The 18,628-nt window shown below is 41.6% G+C and overlaps 1 protein-coding gene across 1 annotated transcript in view; it reads left to right on the forward strand.

Annotated features, from left to right (window-relative positions):
- The first annotated feature begins 3 nt into the window (after nucleotides 1-3).
- PKP2 (plakophilin 2) overlaps nucleotides 4-18,628 on the forward strand; it is a 75,333-nt gene continuing 56,708 nt past the window's right edge. Inside the window, exons 1-3 of the mRNA XM_031670517.2 lie at nucleotides 4-328; nucleotides 13,677-13,789; nucleotides 14,567-15,246. Coding sequence (XP_031526377.2) covers nucleotides 106-328; nucleotides 13,677-13,789; nucleotides 14,567-15,246 — 1,016 coding nt within the window. The 5' untranslated portion in view covers nucleotides 4-105. The remainder of the gene's footprint in view (nucleotides 329-13,676; nucleotides 13,790-14,566; nucleotides 15,247-18,628) is intronic.

Below are 18,628 nucleotides of genomic sequence, written 5' to 3' on the forward strand. Positions count from 1 at the left end.
CGGCGGCGGGGCGGGGCGGGGCTCGCGCCAGTGCCCCGGGCTCCGCCGCAGCTTCGCCTGCAGGTCTGGCGGCGGGCGAGCGGCTCGGTCGCGTCCTCCGGCCCCATGGCAGCCCCCGGCTCCCCGGCTGAGTGCGGCTACATCCGGACCGTCTTGGGCCAGCAGATCCTGGGGCAGCTGGACAGCTCCAGCCTGGCTCTGCCTTCCGAGGCCAAGCTGAAGCTGGCGGGGAGCAGCGGCCGCAGCGGCCAGGCGGCCAAGAGCCTGCGGATCCAGGAGCAGGTGCAGCAGACCCTGGCCCGGAAGGGCCGCAGTTTCGTGGGCAACGGTGAGTGGAACCCCGCCGCCCCCTGCGCCGCCCTCACCCTTCCCCTTCCCCCTTCCCTAACCCCCCTCACCCTCAGCGCCCAGCTGCGTCCACCCGCTTCTTCCTGAGAGCGCGGGAGCTGGGGTTCTGCCCACCTGTTGCTCGCCGTCCCTTTGTACGACCTGTCGCGCCTGCAGACTCAGACCAGGTTACTTGGGGAAAGCACTCTTTTAAAAAATAACCTCTTACTCATCTTTGTCATATAGGTATCTACGTATATTACATACACATACATATCCATGGAAAGAATTCAGTCCAAGGTTTTCACCCCTTCTTTAACCAGCTCCCCTCCCCCCTCCCCCACCACCCCACCCCGGCCTCCATCCTAGGGGACTTAATCTGGAGGCTCTGGAGAAGTCTGTAACCGCTTTGAAATTTTTTGCAGAAATTTGGTATGATCATTTTTTCTGAGAGAAAGCGCCCCTAGCTTTTATTAGATTTTTAAAAAAGCAATGACCCCCCCCCGCCCCAATAAATATTTTTAATAAGAAAACCTGAGAGTACTGGCGCTCGTACAATTTGTAAATTGGGATTGCGGTGCCTCGCCCAGGTACTTCGGGGCACTCCACTCAGTGTACGGAGTGAATGGTTGATCTAGGAAGTGAAAAAGGTGGGTAGGAAGCTTTGGGCTGGGAAACAATCACACCACCCCGCGGTTGGCCAAGAGGAGAAGGAAGGGGACTTTGGCCCCGGTGAATGGGAGTTTAAAAAAGAAAAACAACACTATATTTGTAATTGATAATCAGTGAAGGTGGAAGGGGAAGAAGATGGCAAACCAGCTGTAAAAATTTAAGAGAACATAATATGTCATTTCTCCCCTCCTGAAGGTCAGATGATCAGAGCCACACAGTAATTCTTTTATTAGTTGTTTAATTTATTTTTATATTATACAAGTATTATAGGCTTATTATGGAAAAGAGAAGAAAGAGAAGAGGAAAGAAATTGAACAATTAAGTTGGGATATCAGTTGCTTTCTGCCATGCTGAACTGTTTCTCTAGGAACTTAACTTGGGCAATGTTAAATGTAGAACCTATTAGGAAAAACATAAATGATTGCAGACCAGATCAGAGATTTAAAACAGCAGACCCTGGGAGGCTGTATTGTGTTCTATTTGTGTAAAGGAATCTTCAAGGGTCAGTCAATATTTACATACTTAAGAAGTAAAGAGAAGATGTTTGACGATTATAGTTGATGTAATTGTGTGCCTACTATGTTCCGGGAATTGGACTAGGTAGTATGCATTCATTACATTATTTATATTTCCAGCGGGGAAAAAAGCTTGTGAGGTAGGATGCTTTAATCCCCGTGTTACAGATGAGGAAACTGAGATAGCTCCGTGAGAGTGGGATGGTCTGGATGACACAAAACTGCCACAGCACATGGAGAAAAAAAGCCTAAATGTACATTTAGGAGTCTGACTAAGGACCCCAGTGCAGGTGTGGCCAGTTTTTGACCAGTGGGGTGGTCGTACCCCTTGAGTCTGCAGGTCGAGCGCTAAACTGGAGCCAAACAAGCTACTTCTGCTTGGGGGACATGAAGGATGCACGTTAAATACTCTGTCTTGCTCTCTGAGAATGGCTGGCCAGGAAGAGCAACCGGACATACACTATTCAATAAATGTGCGGAATGAACAGAAAGGAGCATTTGCTGAGTATCTACTGTGTGCCTAACCCTGTTCAAGAATACGTTTGCATTTTATTGTTTCCTTATAACAATTTTATGAGATAGATAGGATCCATTTCACATAAGAAGAATGAGTCAGCCTGTCAACATTTATTGCACACTCAGTCCCAATCCCACACATGGTCTGTCCTCTCTACAATGTTCATGTTGCTTGGTGAGTTCAAGAACTACCAAGTGAGCCTTTACTTCATGCACCACACATGAAGTTGCACAGGTATGTAGAATTGAACAGACACTCTGCTTGCTTTAAAGCAAGGAGTTTAAAGTCTGCAGAAGGAAACTGCCCTCTAAAAAACTGTGTTATCAAATGTAAACAGTGGTACGCTACCCGGAAGAACAGCCAACAAGTTACAGAGTTTAGAAGTGTGATTACTTGGAAAGCTTCTCAGAGGAACTGGGATTTTAGGTCTCAAAAATTCAGTGGGATCGGGCATAGGGGAAGGGTTGGAGGAAGCGCATTCTAGGGGGAACAGCAGGGATATTTCACAGTTCACAGAATTGACAGTGTTCGACCAAGGGCACTGGCATGATACTTCTGCTCAAACGCTCAGGGCAGCTGCTTGAGTGGCTAACCAAGGAACAAAGTGAAGTATTTTTATGACAACAGGAGCTTCCCAACAAGCTGAAATACACTCAGCAGCCTACACAGAGCAAGTCAGGCAAAGAGATGAGGCAACAAACACCTACTTAACTCTAAAGCCTCAGCTCTCTGAAACTCAGAGGAAATCTGCTTCAAAGGAATTTAACAGTAACACACCATGGACCAATTACCAGGGTGGTTTGTGTATGTTGTTTAATTAAAGTTCTTTGAAAAGGTTGGGGGGTGCTCCTTATGGTTGTGAGTATTGTTTTTTTTATTATTTCCGTGTTACTATCCTGTCTCTAAAGTTGAAACAGACAGGCAGTTGTTGAAACAGGGCTAGTCTGGAAAGAATCCTGTATCAACACGAGAAATTCCGGGAAGAAAGGACCCTGGTGTTAACTGCTGTTAGCTCCAGGGCCCTGGAGAATTCTGAATTGTTGACATACCTGTAAGATCGAGGCAGCAGATAATCCGTTGAAAACAAGAGAATGGGATAAATGTGACTGATTTGTTGATAAATATCCTGCAAGGGTCTTTAACCCACCAGCTTCTCTCTAATGCCTTTATATATAAGTGAGTGGTTTTCGTTGTAAATCACTCTAACTTTTGTTGTGATTTTAAATTGTGCTGAACATTTTAAAGTTGGCTGTATCTCTTGTGGTGAGTGGTGGGGGAGGGGACAGAGGTGTATAGCAGCATTGTGAAGTGAGTCTGTATTGTAGGAGATTTTAAAAATTCTTTTATAAAAGTCATCTAGAAGACATTTAAGAATTGCAAGTATTAGCAAAGGGAAATTTTTACTTACTTTGAAAGTAAACTTTACTTACAACACTACTTGGGTACTTGGGTAGGAAGAAAGATATGTTTTAAATTGTTGTATATAATCCTTATAAAACACAATGAATAATATATCCTAATGAAATTTACAGCTTCTTTGGAAATCCACCATAAAACCTTGAGGCATGCTGTTTACTTAAATGGTTTTCCTGGCCAAGATGTTTTGAATATCAATGATCAGGAAGAATTCTGGGAAAAAGACAGAAAATTGGCTCAGGTAGCAAAAAAGGCAATTAATAGGTTTGGGGTGGGGGGTGGTTAGACATTGTTTAAAGCCTGTATGAATTATTTGTTGCCAGAAAGGAATTCCAGGAATGAAGCAATTCTGGGATCTAGGGGACTAGTCATTAGAAAGTAGGAGAAATCAGGAAAGAAGGAAAAAAATATTTGGGTGGCAGGGATATACATACATGGCCGTGCTGCTGGGAATGTTACAGTGTCAGTAGTGCCACCTGATTTAACATACCTCCATGTCTGCTTAGTATAGCCCAGTGTCTAGCAGATCGACTGCAATGAGCTTAAAAAAAAAGAGTGTGTGTGTTTTTAAGGAATTCTTCCAATTATAATTAGTCAAAGGAAATCGAATGACAACAACATGGTGATTACAAAAAAATTAACTCCCCACCCCTAGAAATGTGCAAAACACATCTTTTATGGAGAAGGTCTGGAGTGTGGGCATGGGTAGGGGTGCTTCAGAATCAATGAGACTGTAGCAGTGTTTGATTATAAAAGTACACTGCTCTATGTGCCCCAGGAGATGCAGGCAATCACCTTGAGGGTACTGTTCACTTAGGCTTTTTTAAAAATTAAATTTAATGTTTTTAAATTGAGGTATAGTCAGTTTATAATGTTATGTCAATTTCTGGTGTAGAGCACAATTTTTCAGTCATACATGAATATACAAATATTCATTTTCATATTCTTTTTCACTGTGAGCTACTATAAGATCTTGAATATCTTTCCCTGTGCTATACAGTATAAACCTGTTTATCTATACTATATATACCTGTCAGTATCTACAAATCTCAAACTCCCAGTCTGTCCCTTCCCACCCACTTCCCCCCGGCACCACAAGTTTGTATTCTAAGTCTATGAACCTATTTCTGTTTTGTATTATTTAAGTTCATTTGTCTTCTTTTTTAGATTCTACATATGAATGATATCATATGGTATTTTTCTTTCTCTTTCTGGCTTATTTCACTTAGAATGACATTCTCCAGGGCCATCCATGTTGCTGCAAATGTCATTATTTTATCATTTTTATGGCTGAATAGTATTCCATCATATAAATATACTACAGCTTCTTTATGTAGTCATCTGTTGATGGACATTTAGGTTGTTTCCCAATTAGGCTTTTTAAAAGACTGCTTTAACGTTATCTATGCCCTGTATTAGTGGTTCCAATCATGGGAACAGAGGGTAGCTCACTTGAATTATTCTAAGTGTTTGTTCACATTGGGTCATTCTCCTAAAGTATTGTTTTGGATATCGGCTTTACATGTTTTCCCCATGTATTAAAATAAGGCTATTTTATCTTTATTTTATCTTCAAATAGTTAATAGTACTTTTACACTCAAATTGAATTTCTGGTCTGATCCATAGACATTATTAAAAGCTTTATTTTTTTCTTTTCTGAGGCAACAAGCATGTTTTCTCCTATCTATGATAATAATGAAATGCAATAACAAATTTCTTCCTAAAAGCTCTAGAACTTAAAATCAGACTTGATTAATATAGCCTTTAATAAGATCATTTTGCTCTATCTCAGATGATAGTCAAGAATTTTAAATTATACAGTTCTGAGATAAATCCTGGGCTCCAGCTGTTTTGTTCATGTATACAAATGTATGAAGACTTAAAAACGATACTCCTCTTGGAGAATTAAACAGTAAAAAGCAGTGATGCAAGTAGGAATAGACAGAACGAGTAGAAAACGTAATCTCTGTCTTAGAGTGCGCCCTCTCACGGCCCTGATTTAGTAGGGTAAGAACAGTAAGCAGAATTTCAGGTCCTCTTAGAATTATTCAAAAAGCTATTGTTTAGCTTTTGTACGATGCCATTAATAGTGGCTGGCCATAGAACATAAAAGCAGTTGCTCTGTTCTTAAGCGCTTTAAAATGAGCTAGGGAGCCCAACCAATACGTAGACTTGAAGAAAAATGCATATTTAGAAACAAGAATCTTGAGCATTTGAAAAGACAGCTCTCCATTTCCATGAAAAGAAGCCACATATTTATGTTCTTGGAATTATCAGCTGTAGGCTTAACAATATTAATTGGCCAACGCATCATAATCGAAGTTCTGCAACTTCTTGATATCCAGAAGAAAATGTTGTTCATCAGAAGCTTAATAAATTATTCCCACTAAATCTTAAATCTCACTTAATACATTCCCGGGATGGAAGTGAAGAGCATCATGTCAGGATTGTTGTATCTTTATTACCTTTTCCTTTGAAGGAGGAAAACAAATGGAAATTTTTTTGACAGATCGTAGGAACTTATTATAGACTACCAAAATATCACAGATAAATACCCAAGCCTTACAGGTAAGAGAATGACAGTAAAGATATATCATCCAGATGTAGAATCAACCTTGCCACAACAAACATTGTCACTTTTTCTTGTCACTTGGGAAGAGTCTGCCTATATTTGGAGGATATTTTTTTTTCCAAGACAAGAGCATTCATGCAACTATCATCGTCCCATTTTGGCTCCACTGTGGCGACTCACAGGAGAGATGTAGCCCCAAAGGGTTAAGTGCAAACTGAATTTGAGTGGCTAGGATATCTTGAATGAACAAGGAAATATTGACCAATCAACCATTAACTTGTCAAGTTCAAGTGCTGATCAAAGACTGTGCTAGAAGTGGCAGTAAAGATGTGATGCTTTATGTCAAGAAGGTAAAAATTTACTTGCAAAACAAGCCCCCTTCCTGTTTTCATCTGGCCTCACTGCAGTCCATTTTCCACCTAGGTAGCAGAGTAGACTTCCTCAAATCTCAGTGCATCACTTCCCGATTTAAGTTTCTTGCTGTTCCCTACGGGAGTAAAATCCTCATTCACCATGGCATTCCAAGTTCTCTGTGATCCCGTGCCTGCATCTTCTCAAACTTCATCCTATCACCACTACTCCCACGCCCAGCCAAACGAATGCCTGGGGTTTATCTTGCTCAGATTCCTACCCCCCACCCCTCCTGCCCTCCTCCCTCCCTTCTCTTGGCAAGGTTAACTCTTACACGCCCTTCAGAACTCAGTTCAGTTGTGCCCTCATCCCTCCCTCACCCTCTCTCACCTCACGGTGTAGGGGGAAATCTTGAATGCAAGTGACAGATTGGATCACTGTGAGTCACAGAAGACGTTTCAGCAGGGGAGAAACGTGGGAAATGCAGAGGTTTTCTGAAGAATGCACTGGGCAGATTTGGGGGATTTAAAGGGAGAGAAGAGGTTAGCACTGACAAGTGAGAGGCAGTGTAAGTACTGGGACTTGTGAGTCATTACAAAAACCAGTAGTGAGGTTTTTTTTTTTTTAAAGCAAAAAGGAATTAATGTGTAAATACTATAAACACGTCTTTTTGACTATTAGTTGCATCACTGTGAGGATAATGTCACTGCAGTTGTAAAGTCTTTCAAGTAAGCATTATGGGATATCTCAGCAAATGAACTGTCAGGAATGCCAAAGTAAGGAGATAAATTATAGGAATTAATATAATTAGATTTAGCAACTTCCTGGATGTATCAGCTTCGGTACTTCACAAGTGTGCTAAGTGACCCGTTTATAGTCACAAATTTTATAATCACATATTCTGGCTACTCAAATAAAATACATGATATAGACACCTGCAATATAAAAAGACCTTTTAAATCTGTATTTTGTGGTTATCTAGGGCAGTAATTTGAGGATTACCCCCCCAAAATGTCATAAACAGGGGGGGAGGGTATATAGCTCAGTGATAGAGCGCATGCCTAGCGTGCGTGCGTGAGGTCCTGGGTTCAATCCCCAGCACCTCCATTAAATAATAACAAATAAACCTAATTACCCTTGCAACTGATTTTTTTTTTTAAATATCTTAAACAGATGTATCAGAGGATAACCCCAAACTGCTTACGGGGGTCCTGGGAAATAAGGACTTCTGGTGGCTGGCTAAGATGTTAGTGGGTGATGGCCACCGACTGTGAAGCATGTGGCCCTTTCTGCCGGGAGAGCTGGTCTGTCCCTGACCTGTTCAGCTTTGCTGGAAGTTCACCTGTGCTCACTGCTGTACCACCAACGCTGAGCTGACTCCTGGCATATTCCAGTTTGTAAGAACTCATAGCAAGTACTTGCCAGCTGTACACTCAATTTTCACTGAGTTGTTTCTCATGGTCGACTGTGGGAGCTGTCTTAATTGGTCACTTACAGCACTGCACACTTTTTGTGAATTTTTCAAAAATGCAAAACATTATTAGGCTTTGATCTGCTTTAAAACAATCCCTTGCTATGGTTTTTTTAAACCAATAAATTCCACTCATCATCCAGCCTGAGCAAGTGCTTATGGGAGCTGGATACAAGGTGTGGAATTGTAGTTTCCATGAATATCTAGTAATTTTTCTTAGAAAGTAAAAAATAGAAGAAGAGAGAGGAATTTTTTTTTTTTTAATGTTAAGTCCAGGGTAATGAATTCTATGTTGTATGCCCACACAGGCAAAGAAAAATACTTCACTAATTCAGAAGTCCTGATGTTTGGCTCTTAATGGTCCTAACATGTTTCATGTGTTCTTTTAAGTACCTACTTTTGTTAGTAAATGATTTTAAGGAGCTATTTAAATATGAATTGCCATAGAAATTCCTTCTGATAAGGTTCCAGATTGTCATATAGATTATATGTCATAATCTCACCTATAACATGTCCTCAATTTTACTTTAATGGAAGAAGTTAAATCTTTTTAAGGTATGTGGAGAAAGGGAGCTGCTGGTACCCAGAGGAAAGACCAAATTCAAGAAGATGATGGCTTTTAGACTCGCAGTCTCTTTCCACCAAAAAGACCACAGAATCCACTGTGAAGGCAACAGCTTGTGATTGTCAGCACAATTAAGTGTAGCATTTAATACTGGTAGCGAACACCTACTGATTCATATGCATACATTTAACCATACCTGTTTTCATGGGAATTTCTTACTCCCTCCATCTCCACCACACAGTCTCCTTTTAGAGCTCAGTGTGAAGTCCATCAGTTTTTTAACCACGCTTGGAGTGCAGAGGCTTGAGAGGAAAGATGCTTCCTGAATGTGAATGCTCCTCTCTTCTCTCTAATATAAGCAGGTTATATAAAAGTTTTGCTGTTTGTTTAGCAGTTCTCTATCATCTACTTACCATAAGGGAAACTGTAGTCGATTTTTTAAAGTGCCCAGATATAGGTAATAGGGTCCCAATAGAGGCTTGTCAATTTGATTTCATAAATGTATTAAATTTAACCAATAAGGTAATAAAGCTGGTGTCAAAACCTACAAAGAAAGAACAGATAATAGAAATTAATTTATTACTTTTGACCCTTAACAGTATTTCATTATTTTGGACAATACTTGCATAGATGACCGGAAACCAGGGTGGTTTTCCCATGAGCAGCTGCTTTGGGAATCACATCATTCAGATTCACATCTAGACCTAGAATGAGAGAAAATTACACTCCTGTGAGGTCTGCATCTTTGCAACCCTCTGAGCAATTTGGAATCCTTCCACCATCAAGACCAACCCCCCTCGCTTCCCCCCCAACAACCCCGCACCTCCAGCCCTGCCCCTGCACAGTTGCCTTGTCCTGAATTGGCTTATTTGAAGAGGATAGGGTTCTGTAACTACCTCCTTCATTTCCCTTAAACTGGGCTCCACAGACGTCCGCAGTGTTCTTGGAAAAAAAGGTTTGGATGTTGCCTGAGTTAATTAATTTGAAATATTCCCTATGAACCATCGCCTTCAGTAGGAAACAGCAGAAGCACATTATGTACTGGGTCAGTGAAACGAACAACTGGTCAACCCACAGTAATGTCATGGTGATCCTCAGTGTCTGGGTCGATCAGAAATAACCAGAAAAAAGCCAAATTACCAGAATAAAAACTGCGATACAACTCCGTGTAAATTAGAGCACGCAAACTAGTTTACCCTCTTTCTACAGCAGATTAATTCATGAAAATGTATGCAAAACAAATTTTGTGACCCAAATTCTTTTTTTTTAAACCATATCTTAGTTTTTGCATTTTGCTTTACAATTTTAAAAGCACTTGAATGTATTTTTTTTTTCCTCAGCTAAACCTCTCTCTCAGCAGGTGGGATTACAGGAAATAAATCTAAGTGATTTGTCCCAGACACACAGAAAGTAGTAGAGTTGGAGGCTCCAGACCAAGTCCACAGATTTCTCAGCTTAAAGAAAATACCTACATCCTTTTTTGAAGTAAAGAAATCCTTTGAAATATAGTCATGCCCTAATTTTCCACATTAGAAAATACGGATTTTTTTATGTTGGATTTATTTAAAGCAGGATGTGCCTGTATGTATAGTATGCTTTTGTTGCTTTCTTGTTTCTATTTTTGGGGAAGAGCATGGCTGAATTATTTTGTATGTTCAATAGTCATATTATTACATCTTTTTTCCTCTGATTGAGCAGAAAATAATGGTTTGCCCTTATGAGATTAGTTTCCACCCTGATTAATATTTAACCTTTTTATTTTTAATTCCACCCAGTTCAAAATTTCTTTAAAATCTTAGAACACAGCTGCTAATTCACTAATCCACTGCACTGATCTCAAACTCATGACTGCCGAGGCCAATTAATCTGCATTATTTGTTGTTTAAGATTGTCCTTTTAACCAGAGAAACCATCTCCTGAGCCATCCTGCTGGTTGAATATTAGGAGTCAGACCTTTTCGTGCACAGGAAGAGTCCGTGGTTTAAAGATCTGATCTTATTTTATTGCCTGTTACCAACTACCTTGTAGTTATTTTGCGAACCAGTAAACCAGCCTCAGTTCATTCATCTGAAGACTGAAGGAGAAGTTTCCTTATAAGGATTTATGTCAGCAAATAAAGAATGAACATTTACAGAGTATTTGCAGTTGCCGCGGCAAAAGGTTCAAGGGGAAAGAGAATGATTGTTTCTGGTTCTCATGTCAAAACCTGTGAACACAGCCCCTCCAGGGATTTGGTCAAATGGCAATTTCAGAACAGCCACGATGCAATCAGATGGTGGACGTCAGTGGAAAGGCTGAACCCAGACTTCAAGCCTGACATTAAATCTCTCTGCAAGTAATTTACATTTCCCTGTTTATGAAGGGACATGATAGCTAACTGCACCACAGAATATTGATTAAAAAGTACATAAAGTAATTAGAGCTCCTTAAAGAAAAGTAATACTGAAATGTAAGGAGTTCATCCAAGTTGCTTTTAAAGGCCTTTACCCCCACCCCCAAGCAACAATGTGAGTTAAGCAATGTAAGATAAACATTTAGCCTCCTTTCCCATACCAGCAGGACCCTGGCAGCCCAGCCTCCCCATAGCCTGCGGTGGGGGCGGGGGCGAGAGAAGGAGGAGGGGGACCAGAGCTGGGGACCACAGGCAGGAGCCCAGGCAGGCTTCCAGAGTTCAGTACTTATGCCTCTCACAACCTTTGCTCTGGGGTCGTATTGACGATTCCTTTCCCTCATTCAATGTCCTGGTTGCAGGCATCACCCTGTGTCGCTGAGGTTAAAAATTAAGGGGCTGCCTGACCTTTTGCTAACCCTTGAGAAGAAGTCAGGCCCCTAGAAACAGGAGATGCCTGGCTTAGCTCAACTCTTCTGGTCTTCAGGGTGACAGTTACAAGCCTGCGGCTGCCTCCCCCAGGACCCCTTGAGGCTTAAAACCTGTTTACCAGCCAGATTGTTTGGCTCCAGGAAATAAGACACATGTACAAACACAACTTGGGATGGATTCATACTTTTTAACTCTCTGACAGCAACACTCTCCATTCCCCTCTCCCTCAAAATAACTTGTGAGTCTGTAGTTAGTCTTTGAAATTTTGACTTTATAACAATTTATTGGAAAAAGTATGTTGGTACCTTCCAGTTGTATTGGAAAGGATCAGCCTGTGTTGCTTTATTCTGAACATCTTTCGCAAGCCTCTGAAGCGTAGAAGAGTTAACTGAGTATTTTAGTTTTTCCTTTGATTTCTAAAAGAATGCTACATGACAGAGAAAGTAATTTTGGTTAAAATTAGGGAACTAGAAATTACCTAGGTTTTAGAAGCCTTTGTTTTGATTAGCCTTTTTTTTTTTTTTAAGACAATGGGAGATTACAAAAGAACAAATAAAAAGCTGGGAGAAGGATAAAGGAAGTAGGTAGAGAGAAGGGTCAAAATACTGTCTTCGACTGCCCCCTCCTCAAAGAGGAGCGTTTTAAAAGACTTGCTTCAGTTGAGAGTCCCTGCAGGCCCCACCGGGGTGAGCAGAAAGGGCTGCCTTCTGTGCAGTGTCTGCGGGAATCGGCTGCCTCCTAGACCCCATACTAAGTGTTAGGCAGGAGGTTGATTCCCTGTCCTACCTACCTCTCACATCGCCAAGTGCCTCAGGCCAGAGTTGGCCCTTTCAAAGCTGATCCATGCAAAGTTTTCTTTGACTACACCAACCCATTATATTTATTGCCTTTACCTACATCCTCCTCAGGAAGCTTCGGAGTTCCTACCTTGGAAATAGAGGTCTCCTACTCTGACTTAAGAAACTGAACTTTTCTAGTATGGACTACTAAAGCCAATGAGTAATTCCCAAACCAAATTCTTCAGCATTCTAATAAACATTCTTAATGATTTTTGTGAAAATCCCCTCTCCTTTCTTCCCTTTCAGCAAAAGAAAAAAATTCTTTAAAAAAAATACGTCTTAAAAAAATTGTTTTTAAATTTTATTTTTTTTTAATCAAAGTACCATCAGTTACAATGTGTCAATTTCTGGTGTGAAGCACAATGTCCCAGTCATGCGTATACACACATGTATTCGTTTTCATATTATTTTTCACTAAAGGTTATTACAAGATACTGAACATAGTTCCCTGTACTATACGGAAGAAATTTGTTTTTTATCTATTTTTATGTAAGTGGCTAACATCTGTAAATCTCAAATCCCCAGATTTATCCCTTCCCACCCCCTTTCCTGGTAACCATAAGATTGTTTACTATGTCTGCAAGTCTGTTTCTGTTTTGTAGATGAGTTTTCATAGTGTCCTTTTTCTTTCTTTCTTTTTTTAGATTCCATGTATGAGTGATATCATATAGTATTTTTCTTTCTCTTTCTGGCTTACTTCACTTAGAATGACGATCTCTAGGTCCATCCATGTTGCTGCAAATGGCATTCTTTTTTATGGCTGAGTGGTATTCCATTATATAAGTATACCACAGCTTCTTTATCCAGTTATCTGTCTGTGGACATTTAGGTTGTTTCTATGTCTCAGCTACTGTAAATAGTGCTGCTGTGAACATTGGGGTGCATACGTCTTTTCAAATTAGATTTCCCTCCGGATATATACCCAGGGTGGGATTGCTAGATCATATGGTAAGTCTATTTTTAGTCTTTCAAGGAATCTCCATACTGTTTTCCATAGTGGCTGCACCAAACTACATTCCCACCAGCAGTATAGGAGGGTTCCCTTTGCTCCACACCCTCTCCAGCATTTATTGCTCATAGACTTTTGTATGATGGCCATTCTGACTGGTGTGAGGTTGATACCTCATTATAGCCATGCACAAATCACTCAGTGTGATACACCACGTCAACAAAAGAAAGGACAAAAACCACATGATCATCTCAATAGATGCAGAAAAGGCATTTGATAAAATTCAACACCCATTTATGATAAAAACTTAGCAAAGTGTGTATAGAGGGAACATATCTCAACATAATAAAAGCTACAGACCTATAGCCAGCATACTACTCAGTGGTGAAAAACTGAACGCCTTCCCACTAAAACCTGGAACATCTTTATTTTTAATTCAACTTTTATTTTGAAAAGCTTGTGGAGAATATTGTGATCACCTTGTGGTCATTTGCCACATCCTCCAAGGGTGATGTTAAACTAGCACTTAAAAAGCCACTCATATAAAAAAATAATGCTTGTCATTGACCTTCATTGCGCAAATTGAAAATATACTATTATTATATAATCTTTAACTACTGATTGGCCCACTTATATTCTCCTAATGTGTGCTTTGTTGCAGGAAATCTTCACCGAGCTACCAGTGTTCCCGAATATGTCCACAATCTACACTTGGTTGAAAATGACTTTGCTGCTGGGCGCTTCCCTTTTACTAAAACCTATGACGTGCTGAAGGTATGGTACCGGAGAATAGAGCCCTTGCTGCTGGATTGCCATGTAAACATGTTTAAACTTTGTAGGTTATTTTTATTTTGGGGGGCTGGAGGTAATTGAGTTTATTTATTTTAATGGAGGCACCGGGGATTGAACCGAGGACCTCTTGCATGCTGAGCACGCCCTCTACCACTGAGCTATATCCTTCCTCTGTAGGTTTATTTTTTTTAATTGAGTTATAGTCAGTTTACGATGTTGTATCAATTACTGGTGCACAGCACAATGCTTCAGTCATACATGAATATACATATATTCATTTTCCTATTCTTTTTCACCATGAGCTACCACAAAATCTTGACTATATTTCCCTGTGCTACACAGTATAAACTTGTCTGTTCTCTATATACCTGTCAGCATCTGCAAATCTCAAACACCCAGTTTATCCCTTCCCAACCCCCTCCTCCCTGGCAACCACAAGTTTATAGTCTATGTCTGTGAGTCTTAGAGTTTTATTTTTTAATGTTTACCATTCTCAAGTATTACCATTGCCTAAATGAATTATGAGAAGATTGGCTTTGTGTGGACACCATGGAAAACCAGGCACTAAATGGTATCAAATCCTGGTGCAGATAGTAGTCAACCAAGTCTTGTTTAAAACCAGATTTTACCCAGAAAGGGGCCGACTTCTCCACTTGCCCTAGAGAAACCAACCTCTTGTATAATCATCCTAGCATCAGTGGACAATGCAGATGAAAAGTGATTCCCGCCTGATTTGAACTTTCTTTCTGTCTTGTGCAGACAGGCACAACCGCCACTTACGAAGCCCGCTGGGGGAGAGGAACTTCGCAGTACAGCTCGCAGAAGTCAGTGGAAGAAAGGTCCCTGAGGCAGCCTCTCCGGAGACTTGAGATTTCCCCGGACAGCAGCCCGGAGAGGGCCCAGTACCCGCCCGGCGAGCCGCAGTACAGCCAGAGGAGCCAGGCCGGGCTCACGCTGCGGGCCCAGGAGGGCCGCCGCTCCGCGCCCGCGCTGCCGCCGCGCTACGCGCGCTCCGAAATCGTCGGCTTCAACCACTCGGTGGCGGCGAGCAGGCAGCGCCACTACGACACTTACCAGCGGCGCTACCAGGACGCCGTCTTCGACGGCGCCCCTGTGGCGCCGGTGCTGCTCACCTACCCCAGGCCCGGGACCAGCCACAGCCTGGGCAACCTCCTGGAGAAGGAGAACTACCTGGCCCCGGGGCCCGCGGCGGGGCAGGTCCGGCCGCCGGCGCCCGTGCAGCCCGGCAGCGCGCAGGGCCGCGCGGCGCGCTCGTCCTGGCACCAGAGCTCCTTCCACAGCACGCGCGCCCTGCGGGAGGCCGGCGGCGCCGCGGAGTCGGGCGGCCGGAGGATGCACATGACCGTGGGCCAGGTGGCAGCCGGCGGAAGCGGGAACGTGCTCGCGGAGAGAAGCGCCTTCGCCGACGCGCAGCTGGGGTGAGTCCCCGTCCCCATCGTCCCCATCTGCGGCGCGCTCCGTGCCAGCACATTCTGTTCCCACGGCCCTGACCGCGTGAGCCGGCGCTTCTGGGGCTGCAGAGAGGCATCCCGAGATAAGTGGTTAAAATAATGACAGATTAGCCTATTTACCCCAGGGACAGGGGCCAAGCTACCTGCTCATATGGCAGCTTCGTGAGGAAATGTGACTTTTAGTCCATCTGTTCCAAATTAGATGCTGGCTAAAGGGATGGCTACCCCTTGGCTATGTGAAAATCTGCTTTGAATGGAGCTAACTGCAAAGTAGACCAAGAAATAGATAATTGCATGCATTTTCTCAATCGTTCCTTGGAACCAAGGAAGGAAAAAGGCAGACATTTATTCCTGGTGCTGAGTGAACCTTAAATGCTGTTTTTTTGTTGTTGTTCACGAGATATATTCTTTTTTTCTGAAATCTTTTTTTTCCTTAAATGCTGTTTTGATAACTACTACCATAAAAAGACTGAGAGTTAAGCAGAGGCAGATAATTTCTAGATATCTCTTTCCTTCTTTTGATACCTTATAATTTTACCTTTGATTCTAGATTCACTGATTTGGAGGGTGGTTTTGGGGTTTTTGTTTGTTTGTTTTTTTCAATACTGAATAATTAAAATAATTGAAGTTTCAGAGTCATTTCTTTGCCTCTTCTATTTACCTTATAGCTTGACTAACCCAGAGTCTTTGGAACTTAACCGTTATTCAAATTTAATGCTAGAGCACAAATTTCAGAAACCGAATTACTAAGAGAAAGGCTGAAAAACGGGTGACTGATTACATCAGTAACTCCTAAAAGAATGGTATAGTATCACTATGGCAAAACATTATGTGATTTTTTTTTCTTTTGATTTCTGAAGTTGCTTAGTGGAGGTTGTTACCTTTAATCACCCCTTTAAGTGAAATTGTACAGTGCGCTCACTGACTAGGCAGGCACCAGTGAGGAAAGATGTTAGGGCTAATCTAACCTTTTTAAAAATTGAAGTGCAGTCATTTTACAACATTGTGTTGATTTCTGCTGTACAGCATAGTGACTCAGATATGTACGTATATATCTTTTCCCTATTCTCTTTCTTTGTAGGCTATTACAAGGTATGGAACATAGTTCCCTGTGCTCTATAGTAGGACCCTTTTGTTTACCTATTTTGTATATAGTAGTTAGTATCTGCAAATCCTGAACTCCCGATTTATCCCTCCCCACTCCTTTTCCCCCCTGGTAACCATAAGTTTGTTTTCTATGTCTGTGAGTCTGTCTCTGTTTTGTAAATAAATTCATTTGTGTCCCCCCCTCCTTTTTTTTTTTTTAAGATTCCACGTATAAGTGATATCATACGGTATTTTGGTTTCTCTTTCTGGCTTACTTCACTTAGTATGATGATCTCCGGGTCCATCCATGCTGCTGCAAATGGCATTATTTTATTCTTTTTTGTGGCCAAATAGTATTCTATGGTATAAAAATACTACAACTTCTTTATCCAGTTCTCTGTCGATGAGTATTTAGGCTGTTTCCATGTCTTGGCTATTGTAAATAGTGCTGCTGTGAACATTGAGGTGCAGGTGTCTTTTTGAATTAGAGTTTCTTCTGGGGTGCTAATCTAATCTTGAAACAAGAAATAGTTTTTATAAAGCAAAATTGAGCATGAGACAGCTAACATTTCTTGTAGAAAGCAGATCTTTGTCAGTACGGACACACTTACAAAGAAGAAAAATTCATGAAGTAATTATTTATGGAAGAAAAAGCTGATCAAGTCTTTTAAATGGATAATTCAGAATGTATTAAATGCCTACTGTATTTCAGGATTGGTGCTAGATACAATTTTAACAAAATTATTTAACAATAGCAAAACTGTTGTGCCACATCCTCCAACAACTGGCTTCTCCTCCTCCTCCATTTGTGTGCCCCACATGGCTTCAACCACCTTGTCACTTCCCAGTCTCTCATCAACCCACAGCAGTATGGCTTTAGTCCCCACCATTTCACTGAAACATTCTCCCCACACATCTGCCAGTGACGGTCTTAATGCTACAACCAAAGTAGACACGTATTCAGTGTGTATATTACTCAGTCTGTGGGCAGCGTTTGACACTACTAGCTGTGAAATTCTCTCTTCCTTGGTTGTCGGGGCACCAGCTTCTCCTGGTTTTCTGTAGCCATGTCTTACTCTTCTCTGAGGAGAGTTTTCTGCATGCCCAAGGAGGTCACCCTCAGCAACCTTTCTCTTCTGCTCTTGGTGCTTGCTCTTCCAGAGAAGCCCTGGGCACAGCACTTGTATCCTGTGATTCGCAACATCTTCTCTTCAGCTGTGTCCTCCAGCCTGAACTCCAGATCTGTATGTAGTTCTGAACAACCTCCTGGACAGCCCTATCTCAGTATATTCAAAACTAAATTTATCAGCTCTTCCCTACCCTCTACTCCTGTCTCCTCACACTGAAGTCTCACCATTTCCCAACCTGGAAGTCTTTTTTAAATTTTACCTCCATAGTCACAAATCGCCAAGCCATACATATTTTTATCTCATTCCTGGGTCTTACACTTCTGCCCTTCTTTCTGTGTCTGTTGCATTGGCCCCTCTGCCTGTGGTCTCCTCACTCAGAACCATTCTCTAGGACTATTAGGATGATCTTGCCAAGTCTGATCACTTCTGTCTTCAATTTATAACCTTTACTTAATTCCACCAGATTAGTGTGCTTGTTAGTGTGGCGCACAGAGCCCATGTTTTCAGCACTGCTTATCATTCTTGTCTCATCTCTTTCTACTCCTCCATCTTTCGTCATCACTGTCCCCAAACACTCCCCCAGACACTCAAACCACCTTGAACCTCTTTTACTTCCCTTAATGGAAAATATTTTTTGCATATTTTCTTTCTTGCTTCATTCCTCCCTTTCTTCCTTTCTTTGCCTATCTATCTATCTATCTATCTATCTATCTATCTATCTATCTATCTATCCTCTCTGTTTCCTCCCAGTAGTTGTGGTTTTGCCTGGCTACTCATGATTCTGCATTTAGCTCAGTTACCACCTTTTCCCTGGCCACTCCCCTCACAGTCTAGTTTAGGTGTCCAGGTGGCTATGCAGTGTGGGTGTCTCTACCAGCATAATTTATTGTGGTTATTCATTTACCTATCTGCTCTCCCTCTAGCCTTGAGCTACTTGTGAGTGTCTTATCATCTCCATATTCCCAGTACCCTAGAACAGAGGTAGGTCCGTGATAGGCACTTTATAAATATGAGGTGAAAGAATGAAACTGAAGAAGGAAGAAATGAAATATAAACTTAATTTCTTGCCATCTAAGTTCTTTTGTTGCTCAAATTCTAGAACTATTAAATAATTTATTTCCAGTTATTGTTTT

Source organism: Vicugna pacos, chromosome 34, assembly GCF_048564905.1.
Source record: "Vicugna pacos chromosome 34, VicPac4, whole genome shotgun sequence".
NCBI classification, from domain to species: domain Eukaryota; kingdom Metazoa; phylum Chordata; class Mammalia; order Artiodactyla; family Camelidae; genus Vicugna; species Vicugna pacos.